Source organism: Helianthus annuus, chromosome 14 (assembly GCF_002127325.2).
Source record: "Helianthus annuus cultivar XRQ/B chromosome 14, HanXRQr2.0-SUNRISE, whole genome shotgun sequence".
NCBI lineage: Eukaryota > Viridiplantae > Streptophyta > Magnoliopsida > Asterales > Asteraceae > Helianthus > Helianthus annuus.
Window position 1 is genome coordinate 165180003 of NC_035446.2, and position 11915 is coordinate 165191917.

Here is an 11915-nt window from a genome sequence, read left to right on the forward strand (position 1 = left end):
AGGCCAAACGCAGTTAGATTTTTTGGTTAAATCTGATCACCCAGGGGTATTTTAGTCTTTTTTACCATGTTTACTTGGTATTATTAAAAAATAAAACATTATTATTATTATTATTATTATTATTATTATTATTATTATTATTATTATTATAAGTGTAATATATATACCATACCGTCACCGTCACCACCACCCTCCATCGCCACGTTACTACGGCCACCATCACCATCACCCTCCACCCTTCACCGACATCATCACCACACTCCACCAAACACCCTTGTAAAAACCCCCTCCAATCCTAATCGAAAACCCATCTCAAAATCACTTGTTGAACCTTTTGAATCTAAGATCTGAATCACCACCCCCAAATTAAAACATCATCCAATCTTCAACCATCGTTCATAAACAAAACCCCCAAATCACCACCCCCAAATTAAAACATCATCCAATCTTCAACCATTGTTCTAATCAAACAACTCGTTCATAAATAAAAGCCACTGTTATGACCGTGAACCGGAGTTTAGAGAGAGAAGGACTTTCATCGTCACCACGTCGCCGGGATTTCATCTCCGGTGACTGGTTTTAGAGAGGGAAAGAGAGAGGAAATGATAAAGGGGCTAGGTTCTCTTACCTAAAAGTGTGACTGCCCTCCATCCGCCGAATCACCACCATCACCGTCACACCGGACGACCACCAAGAGCGCCGTCGAACTAACCCACCAACTGCCAAATCAACTGCCAACGGCGCGACATTGATAGTACCGGAAAGAGGAGATCTGATCGGAGATCGGAACTTGTCGACGGTGACGATAACGGTGGAAGTGGAAGTGGAGGTGGAGGAGATGACGTCGTCGGATCACGACACCACCTCCATCCGCCGGATCACCACCAACTCCGTCACGCCGGATCACCACCATCATCGTCGCTATCTTAGAAGAGGGAGAGAGAGTTTAGTTTAGAGAGAGAGAGAGAATGTGCAGGAGTTAATTTAGAGAGAGGGATCAGATTTTTATTTCATACACTTTTAAATTTGACACAATAGTCCCTCTAATATAAAGTGTTTTACACAACAGCCCTTGGATGATGAAATGACAAAAATACCCTTGGATAATCAAATTTAACCAAAAAATCTAACTGGCTTTGGGCTAAAGGACAAACCGTGCATGATTCTGAAACGTTAAGGACAAAACTCATCAATTTTAAAGGTAAATGACAGTGCCTGAAATTTGGGACAAACATAAAGGACAAAACTTGCAATTTACTCTATTTAATATGATCATAATAGAAGCAAACAGTTATCCTTATCTAAATTTTTGTTTAAAATTATTTATAGAAAAATAAATATTTATTCTTATCTAATATATTTTGTTTAAAATTATTATTATTATTTAATTTAATATTAGAGATAAATAAGAAAATAAAGTAAGAAAACATGTGAAAGTGAGATGTGTCAATTATTTATTTATTTGTTAGTATAGAAAGATGGTTAAAAGCAACCTATTCAGATAACCATCTTTAAAACTGATTTTAAATTTGCAATATCCAACTACATTTAATTATAACAATCCATATCAAGTTTATAATAACTTTAATATAAATATTATATTATTAAAATTATAATTATAATATATATAGAGAAAAAGTGTATTGTACAAAATGTCTTTAACGTACGTTACGTACGCGATGTGAAATCGCATGTTATAAAATAGCATGAATGAAATCGCATGTGATAATTTTGATGAAATCGCATGTTGTTTTTTGTAACAATTTCGCATGTGGTAATTTTGATGAATTCGCATATTAAAAAACCAACATGCGAAATTGTTACAAAAAACCAACATGCGATTTCAATGTGGGATGAAGATCTGACGGCTGAGATGATCGCGTACATAATATAGGATAAGTGCTCATATACGTTAACATAACTCTCTCTCTCTATATAATATAACATGTGGTTTTAGTTTGGATAAAGAGATTCGGGTAATCGGAGTAATACTACAGTTGTCGTGGATGTAAATCGGATTTCCCCCGTCAAGTTCGGGTTTGTTTCGACAATCAAAAACAAGATGACAGAAAAAGTGTATAACTTTTGTTTCAAAAATTCTAAGTTTTAACCCCACATTTGAACCGCATGTTCATTGGAATTGGAAGCACTGTTTCAAAAACTTACAAAAAAAAACTAAAAATATTTTTCTTTTGTTCAAAAATTATATCCATGGGTGTTGTATACACGTGGCCCATTTCACATCAACCATAAAATATGAATAACAATGACCCGATTTTGACACGTATACATACAACACAACTATATATATCCATTCTCATGCTTCCATTTAGAAGCACTGAGCTTCCAAATAACCTTCCAACTTCCATTTCAAACACACACATTGTTTCCAGAAGTTTCCAGAAATCTTGTTGACCATGGAGATGAGGACGGTGCACATGTGGGGGTATTTACCTGCAGCCTTACCTCAACGCTCGCCGTTAGTTTCTCCGGTCGAAGTTAACCTCCCACCGTCAACTGACGCTGGTCGTTTCTGGACGGACGTTTGTGGTGGCGGCTGTGGGTTTGCTATGGCCATTTCAGGTCACTAATTTTTTATATATTCATTCTTCCTTTGCATATATTATTATATTTACTCGTGAAGCTTTTGATCAGACACTGGGAAGCTGATCACATGGGGTGCAACTGATGATCTTGGTCAAAGCTACGTGACTTCAGGGAGACATGGGGTGTGTTTAATTTTTCGTCTATTCCTCGTACGTGTTTCATATGAAAGAAGCTAATGTGCTGTTTTTTTAAGGAAACACCGGAACCTTTTCCTCTTCCGAATGAAGTTTCAGTGGTGAAAGCTGCAGCAGGTTGGGCACATTGTGTCTGTGTAACAGGTACTGCTAGCTAATACTTTTTTCCTTTTTATAGAACTGGAAACAAATTTTTTATATTTTTTTGTGTATATACAGTGGCTGGAGAGGTGTATACATGGGGATGGAAAGAGTGTGTGCCGTTTGGAACAGTTGTTGGAGACCCATACACAGATCAAGATCCAGAAACAGACTTACTTGATCAAGGTAGGTAATATTAATCATTGCAGTCATTGGCATAGGAATATGGTAACTGTTGAGTTCACTAACTATGATATTAAGTGAGCCCTCACTCAGAGGGATCAAGATCAACGGATGTAGTCGCTACGCATGAAGGTACGAAAAGGCGACGTGTGTCTAGACATGCAGGTGAAAGCTCGTCGTCAGGTGATGAATCTCTCACAGCTTTGCCATGTTTGGTAGCTTTCATGAATCCAGGGGTTAAGATAACCACAGTTGCGGCTGGTGGGCGACACACATTGGCATTATCAGGTCCCCTCAACTTATAACTTAACTTTGTATAGTAATAGTAGTTAATATATATTCTTAGTGTATTGCGGCTTGTGTGAGTAGATATGGGCCAGGTGTGGGGTTGGGGATATGGAGGTGAGGGGCAGCTAGGTTTGGGGTCCCGCATTCGAATGGCATCTTCGCCACGTCCTATACCTTGCATTGGCACATCACCACTAAGAACCATCCCTGGAAATTATATTAGACGAATTGCTTGCGGAGGAAGACACAGTGCCGTAATTACCGGTACGCTTTTGTATTCATAGTATCCCTTGTATCTTGTACTAGTTTAGTAGATTGTGATGAAAGTGATAGTGTGCTTTTTTATTTCATGTGTATGTTATTCTACAGATGCTGGGGCATTAGTGACTTTTGGCTGGGGCCTCTATGGACAGGTGACAATTCTTTGCTTTGAAAGAGTTTCATATACCACATGTTTTTTTATGGAGTATGATATGATGATATGTGCTTATGACAGCCATATGTTTCTTAGTTCTCCTGAACTGGTGGGGATTATGTCCTGATAACAATTTTTTTAATTATTAGAAATGGAGAAAAAGCAGACTGATCAAGTCTGAATGTTCAAGATGAAGTTCTATGTGAAAGGCGATAAATGTTTTTTTTTTTTTTTTTATTTTACAAAAATTATATCTATATATGTTCTTCAGTTTTCCTTTATGTCACACAGGTCATTTGGTGGTTGCATTTCAGGATTCTAAGTTGTGATTTTCTTGTGATATAGTGTGGGCAAGGAAGTACTGAGGATGAGCTAAGCCCTACATGTGTATCATCGTTGCTGGGCATCCGCATAGATGGCGTTGCTGCTGGTCTTTGGCATACAATTTGCATTTCAAGTGATGGTGCTGTGTATGCCTTTGGCGGGAATCAGTTTGGCCAATTGGGTACTGGAACCGATCATGCTGAGGTCCTTAATTCACTCGTGCTTTCTTCTTATTATTATTCTTAATCTTCGTGTTGTATACTTGCTAATGTGCGGTTTGTTATCAGACCTTGCCACGGCTTTTAGATGATCCTAGTCTTGAAAATGAACACGCAAGAGTGGTATCGTGTGGGGCTCGACACAGTGCTATTGTTACAGGTATGTAATTCATTAGAGAAATGTCGAATGGTTTAAAATACTAATTCTTTTATGCATTGGATTTGTGAAGACGAGAAGGTGTTCTGCTGGGGATGGAACAAGTATGGTCAGGTACACATCGCTCACTTAACCAGAGTTAATTAATTAACCCATGGTTTATTGTGTCCTAAATTACACTTCCTGACTACTTGCAGCTTGGTTTGGGGGATGTCGTAGACCGCAACGTTCCATCTCAAGTTGAACTAGATGGCTATGTACCAAGAGCCGTTGCGTGTGGCTGGTGGCACACACTTGTTCTTGCTGACTCACTTACCTGAAGAGTTCCGTTCCCTCTTGGGTGCTTTCACACAGCCATAATAAGTTTTGTTGGGTCAGCGGTTGCTCTTTCATTTAGTACAAGTATCTGCACAAGTACATAAAATAATATGCTTGCATGTAGAAGCATATGTATGCATGTGATCATTGTTAGCATAATAAGTTTTTGGGCTCAAAATCTATTGGGCTTTCACTTAGCCTGTTTAACTAGATTAGCCTAGATAGTTTTTGGGCTCATAATCTATTGGGCTTTCACCTCTACCTATTTACTGTGTTGCTTTCCTTTGTTTATGTAACTGCTTTTCTCTTATAATAAACTCTAGCAGTATTCTCTATATATCATTGTATTGGTTCCTGTTGTTATGGGATCTTAACTTATTGAGATTTCCAATTATAAACTTCCATCCCAAAAAGGAAATCATTAGATTTCTATGGACCTGTGTCCATTGTATTTGTAATAACCACTTTCGGTATGTGGGAGAGACAAGAATGCGTGCACCAAAAACGATTGTTAGGTAAACAATAAGGTGCATTGTACGTTTGTGACGTACAACTTGATCAACAACCTGTGTGCATATGGGTTGGCGAAACACCATCCTACAAATGCTGGACTGGTCCAGACTTTAGTTCTTCTAATTAACCTCCATTCAAGATGAAAATTAACTTGGCTGTAAGAATGTTGGTAGTTATGGTGATCTTGCTGGTGCATACCACTTGTACCAAGGCTATACGCTGCCCGAATTGTGGGACCACTCCCGTCTCATATCCACTCAGCACGGAACCCACATGCGGCCACCAGTCATACAAGATCAGGTGCGATAGTGGTGTGTTAAAGTTCGATACACTCAATAACACCTATTCGATCAAATCAATCTTTCCAAAAAATCAGACTCTTGTGATCCATCAACCGCGTCTCTTACCAAACACCTGCATTACAGCTGATCATACAGCTTACAGCCTCCAGCTGAACGCCTCTTTGCAATTCACATTCTCTCGTATCAATTGTACTGATCATTCCATTGAGTTGACGTGGGTGTCACCGCCCGAGCCACCTTGTAAAACGGATGCGTGTTGTGATTCAACCGCCACTTGTAAGGCTGCTAACGATGGAGCACTAAGGTGCTTCTGTAAGCCTAGATTTCACTGGGATGCAATTGCCGGCCAGTGCGCTTCAGGTAACGATTAATGCATAGTGAAACTAATTACCCTTTCAAATAAATTATATATTGAGAAAGTATAATGTACTTCAAGGCTTAACCTACATTAACATACATGACAAAAAATATAACGTGCGTTATTATCATAGAACGTGCGTGATTATAGTCCCATGCGTGATTATGTGGTCCCATGCATGATTATGTGGTCCCATGCGTGATTATACCCCTGATCCAACGGTTACCATTGTCTCCTACGTGATGTATGATAAGGCTTTTTGTATGTTAACCTTACTCTATATATATTAATGATTCAGTTTATTGCAGATTACACAAGAATCAAACCAAGAAGAATCATACTTTTGGCGGCTACAATGTGCAGTGGTGTGATATTGATTCTTTCAATTGTATTCGCGACAACGATGCTCATTCGCCATCACAGAATCAAATCAGAACAAAAACAACTTGCTATTGAGCGTGAAAAGGTGGTAGCTTCAAGTGATGGCGGAAAGTCTGCCAGGATCTTCACCACTAAAGAGATCAAAAGGGCAACAAACAACTTCTCATCAAGCGGTCTTCTCGGCGTTGGAGGTTTTGGTGAGGTGTATAAAGGTTTGTTGGATTGCGGCACGACGGTGGCTGTTAAATGCGCAAAGGTTGGGAACACCAAAGGCATTGATCAAGTCCTAAACGAGGTCCGAATCCTCGGGCAAGTCAACCACAAGAACCTTGTACACCTTATAGGTTGTTGCATAGAAAAACAACCGTTGTTGGTGTACGAGTTTATTCCAAACGGAAGCCTTTTTTATCACTTGCATGATAAAAAAGAACAACCGTTAACATGGAGTCAACGACTAAGTATTGCTCATGACACAGCCCAAGGGCTCGCATACCTACATTTCTCTGCATCTCGCCCCATCTACCATCGTGACGTGAAGTCTAGCAATATTTTACTTGACCATAAGATGAAAGCAAAGGTAGCCGATTTTGGTTTGTCGAGACTAGCTCATACGGATTTAACCCATGTGACGACTTGTGCTCAAGGTACATTAGGGTACCTAGATCCTGATTATTATTGGAACTATCAGTTGACAGATAAGAGTGATGTATATAGTTTTGGAGTACTCTTGTTGGAAATACTGACGTGTCAAAAAGCTATAGACTTTGGTAGACCGACTGACGATGTAAACTTGGTTGCCTATGTCAAGCGAATGGCGAATGAGGAAAGAATGTTGGATGTTATTGACCCGACACTTAAGGAAGACGCAACTTCCTTAGACATCGATTCTATGAAAGCATTCGGGTTCCTTGCAATGAGTTGCTTGGAGGAACGAAGAGAAAACCGACCAACTATGAAGGAAGTCTCCGAAGAGATTGAGTATATCATGGGTGTCGTGGATCATCGTCGGGATAGCTCAGTCTCATAAATTGTCCACTGGTATCACGATCTGTACCTCATTGCATTAAGAGTTGTATGTAAAGCAAATATAAGCATGTTTTGTTTTCCAGAAAATATGAACATTTCCCTTTGACGTTTGACAATAAATATCATTAAAAATTGTTGAGGAGTTGAATACTTGAAAAGTTGAATGTGATTTCTGACCAATAAAACCTTATTAAAGGCAATTAACCACCATTAAATCTTATTAAGAAGCCAACAGTACTATCATATTTTGTTTTGTTTACTATTCTAGAAGAAATCACAACATTAGGGATGAACAAATGGTACCCGGTACCGATACTAAATTTACCGAACCAGGTATATTTTCGGTACCGGTCTTTACCCTCAAATACTGATACCGATACCGATATCTACTTTTAGAAATTTTCGGTACCAGTAATTTCGGTACTTTCGGTTCCAGTACCGGTTCAGTACCGGTCGGTACCGAGCTCATCCCTATACAACATTAGCTGACATTTTACAATAAATTTCAACAGAAGTAGTTGAGAAGATAGATGCCAAAGCTATCTTTGTCATGTAGATAGTCAAAGTCAACGCCATATAATAATGCAAAAAGTCAACAAAACGACAACAAACAGACTATAAATAAAGATATATATATCCCATACCTTCTTTAAAAATTAAAACCAAAATGCTTTCAAAGATGGCGGCCAGATCCATCTTCGCTAGCATGCTCATGGTGGCGCTGATGTTAACATGCGCCGGTCTCGCCTCTTCCGCCACCCGCTGCCCCGACTGCGGCCCCACTCAAGTCCCATACCCACTCAGCACCGGACCCGGTTGTGGCGACCAGTCATACAAAATCCGTTGCGATGCATCAACAAGCACCCTATTATTCGACACACTCAACAACACCTACCCAATCACCTCAATCTCTCAAACCACACAACGGTTCGTTATCCGACCATCACGCTTCATGAACAGCAACAACACCTGCGTCACAGCAGATATTTCCTCTCACGGTGTACAGCTGGACCCCAGCTTACCATTCAACATAACAAGCAGCAACACTATTTTGTACCTTAACTGCTCCGAATCGCTTTTAAGGTCGCCGTTGAACTGTAGTTCCACGAGTCTTTGTCACTCTTATATTAATAATTCGGTTGATGCTTCAGCTTGTGGGAGAGCCCCGATTTGTTGTACGTTTCGGACGGGTGGGTCGACAACGACGTATTCGATCCGGGTAAGGGATGGTGGGTGTCAGGCGTATAGGAGTTTTGTGGGTTTGGATTATTCGTTGCCGGTGAGTAGGTGGCCTGCTCCTGGTGTGGAGATTCAGTGGGTGTCACCGCCTGAGCCGTTGTGTAGTACTCAAACGGATTGTGATGATAGGTCTAGTTGTGTGGCGTCTGGTACCGGTGGTGTTAGTAGGTGTATGTGTAATTCTGGACTTCATTGGGATGGTGTGGCTGGAGTTTGTGCCTTAGGTAATTTTTTTATTTGAAAAGAATTATTTGCATTTTTATCATCTTTCATTAAAAAAATTAACTACAACATGGCTCGTAATTTATTTGACAGATGATACTTGTGAGAACAGAGGAGATTGCAGCGACTCAAAACGGACTGCACTTATTGCAGGTATCATAACATCTCACTTTTGGTTAAACATTCTTTCAAGTGACCTGCTATGGCTTACGGGTCGAAGGAGTCAAGTAACGCTAGTGTGTTGCCTGAAAGCTCGAATCAAACTGAGTTTTAAGGGATGTTTGGGTAAGCTTATTGAAACAACTTATTGACTTATTGGCTTCTTGGAAAAGTCAGGATTTTGTGACTTATTGACTTATTGGCTTTTCCTCCTCACATACACCCTCTTTGCCAAACATTATTTTAGAGGTTATGACTTTTCAAAAAGCCAATAAGTCAATAAGTTGTTTCAAAAAGCTTACCCAAACATGCCCTTAATGACCTGAGCTAAAAATAAGTTTGTTTAATAAATGGGGTCAACCTCAAGCTTCACTTATTAAGCTCAAGTCGACTTGCGACCCTATTGGAGCTTGTTAATTTTATATACTTTATTTAATATAGTAAATATATAATTATAATATAATAATATATAAAATTGATGATTAAAATAATTAAATTAATATGTATTATGTTACTTGTAAAATTATAATTAATAAATAAATGAGTTAATTGCCCGGATAGTCCCTGTGGTTTCACGTTTAGTCCCCACCTTTTGAAAATAGCAGGTATGCTCCCTATGGTTTGTTATTTTGTTACTCGGATAGTCCCGTGAGTAGATGTCAGTTAGTTTGGAAATAGCAGGTATGCTCCCTATGGTTTGTCATTTTGTTACTCGGATAGTCCCCTGAGTAAATGTCAGGGACTATTCGAGTAACAAAATGACAAACCATAGGGAACATAACTGCTATTTCCAAAAGATGAGGACTAAACGTGAAAAAACATGAAACCACAGGAACCATCCGGGCAATTAACTCTTAATAATATTTAACGAGTTGAACTCAAGTTTGAAATCTACTCACAAGCCGAGCTTGAGCTATAGAAATAGAGCTTGAGCTCGGGTCGAGCTAAGATTAAGCCCTAGCTCTCATAAATTAAACGAGCTCTAGTTCAGACTTCATTCGGTTATACCTACAAAAGTGAAGTTTTCAATGAGAAACTTCACTGTCAAGTAATTAATTAATGTATTTTGAGGAGAAACTAATGAATATTCTTGTATTATATCATGTAAGACGAACAACCTATTTCTTGGTCAAAACCGTGTTTTAAAGTCAAAATTAGACCAAAGTCCAAATTTATGATGACTAAGCTTTATATCCACCAATCAAATCAAATGTATGTATGTTTTATTTTAGGTCGTAATCAAATTAGTTGCCAAATGCCATGTAGAAGTCAAATTTTGTTTCGAATGATTACATAAAAACATATTAAGGTGTAGCATTTCGTTGACTTTTGAATGATCAGGTTTGACCTCCGGCCTGGGATCAGCACTTGTGGCAGCTATAATCGGATTCTTACTCTACAAACGTCACCGTCGCCACAAAGAAGCACTAGCACGACTTGCTCGTGAGCGCGAAGAGATCCTAAACGCCGGTTCTGGAAAAACCGCTAAAGTCTTCACCGGGAAAGAAATAAAAAAGGCAACAGCCAACTTCTCAAAAGACCGGCTCCTAGGCTCTGGAGGATACGGCGAAGTATACAAAGGCATTCTAGAAGATTCCACAGTTGTGGCCGTCAAATGTGCGAAAGTCGGGAACACAAAAGGCACGGATCAGGTCCTCAACGAGGTCCGGATCCTCTGTCAAGTTAACCACAGGGGTCTAGTTCGCCTTCTGGGCTGCTGCGTTGAGCTCGATCAGCCATTGCTGGTTTACGAGTACATTCCAAATGGAACACTGCTGGACCACCTAAAAGGTCAACACAACGGCATGTTGACTTGGACCCACCGGCTAAACATTGCTCGTGATACGGCAGAGGGGCTAGCATACCTTCATTTCTCCGCAGTTCCACCAATCTACCACCGTGACGTCAAGTCTAGCAACATCTTACTAGACGAGAAACTGAACGCAAAGGTCGCGGATTTTGGGTTGTCAAGGCTGGCCGAAGCGGATTTAAGTCACGTGACAACATGTGCTCAAGGCACGTTAGGGTATTTGGATCCTGAATATTATAGAAACTATCAGTTGACCGATAAAAGTGATGTCTACAGCTTTGGAGTCGTGTTGTTGGAGTTATTAACATCCCAGAAAGCAATTGATTTTAACAGAGCACCGGATGATGTAAACTTGGCAATTTATGTGAAACGGGTTGTTGAAGAGGAAAGGTTGTTGGATGCGGTTGACCCGAACCTGAAGAAGGGTGCTAGCAAGTTGGAATTGGAGACGATGAAAGCATTGGGGTTCCTCGCGGTAGGGTGCTTGGAGGAACGTCGACAAAATAGGCCTTCGATGAAAGAGGTGACTGAGGAGATCGAGTATATCCTTAGCATTGCGACAAGTAAATCTGAAGATTAAAATGCATCAATTAGGCAAATGTTTTTCTTTGTAGAAATATATTAAAAAGACTAGAAATAAGTATATTAGTGTACAATAAGTTTCATTTGTTTGGTGCATGTGTTGAGGTCATGACTAATAGTACATCTTTTTGTTCGTCAAAAGTTGGTAACGGACACACTCACATTTGTCATTCAAGAAATTGTGGTTGCCAAAGTAAAATTGCATGCTATGAATAAACCACAACTTTTATTATTATAAGATATAATTAAAATTCCTTTTGTACAAAATATAAACTTATATGAATTGGATTTTAAGTTTAGACCATGGAGCATTTTGTTCTTTGTGGAGAGATATATGAAGGTTAAGAATGATTTACTATATAGCTTCTTCACTCTTAAAGTGAATGTGTTTGGGGAAGAAGGGTACATAAGCTAGCTTATAAATAGAGGACTCGAGAATGTGACATGTGAATAAGTTCGATGAGTCTTTTTCATTAATGTTCGAGTATCTCCTCCCTCCGTCCACAAAATAGATCATATCGTAATCTTTTTGGTTTGC

General features: G+C 39.4%; 3 protein-coding genes across 3 annotated transcripts; all 3 read left to right on the plus strand.

Annotated features, from left to right (window-relative positions):
• Positions 1 to 2276: 2276 nt before the first annotated feature.
• LOC110886500 (ultraviolet-B receptor UVR8) lies at positions 2277 to 5115 on the plus strand. The gene is made up of 11 exons (XM_022134315.2): positions 2277 to 2583; positions 2656 to 2729; positions 2801 to 2885; positions 2961 to 3068; positions 3144 to 3353; positions 3435 to 3617; positions 3723 to 3766; positions 4114 to 4296; positions 4380 to 4470; positions 4541 to 4581; positions 4665 to 5115. Exons 1-11 carry the CDS (start codon positions 2418 to 2420, stop codon positions 4785 to 4787), a joined length of 1308 nt encoding a protein of 435 aa, XP_021990007.1. The 5' UTR covers positions 2277 to 2417; the 3' UTR covers positions 4788 to 5115.
• Positions 5116 to 5461: 346 nt separating this feature from the next.
• LOC110883264 (wall-associated receptor kinase-like 20) lies at positions 5462 to 7376 on the plus strand. The gene is made up of 2 exons (XM_022131066.2): positions 5462 to 5960; positions 6267 to 7376. The coding sequence occupies exons 1-2, from the start codon at positions 5462 to 5464 to the stop codon at positions 7364 to 7366; spliced, it is 1599 nt and encodes a 532-aa protein (XP_021986758.1). The 3' UTR covers positions 7367 to 7376.
• A 655-nt stretch (positions 7377 to 8031) lies between these two features.
• Positions 8032 to 11532, plus strand: LOC110886499 (wall-associated receptor kinase-like 20). Its single transcript, XM_022134314.2, has 3 exons — positions 8032 to 8828; positions 8920 to 8979; positions 10327 to 11532. Exons 1-3 carry the CDS (start codon positions 8033 to 8035, stop codon positions 11373 to 11375), a joined length of 1905 nt encoding a protein of 634 aa, XP_021990006.1. The 5' UTR covers position 8032; the 3' UTR covers positions 11376 to 11532.
• Positions 11533 to 11915: the final 383 nt, after the last annotated feature.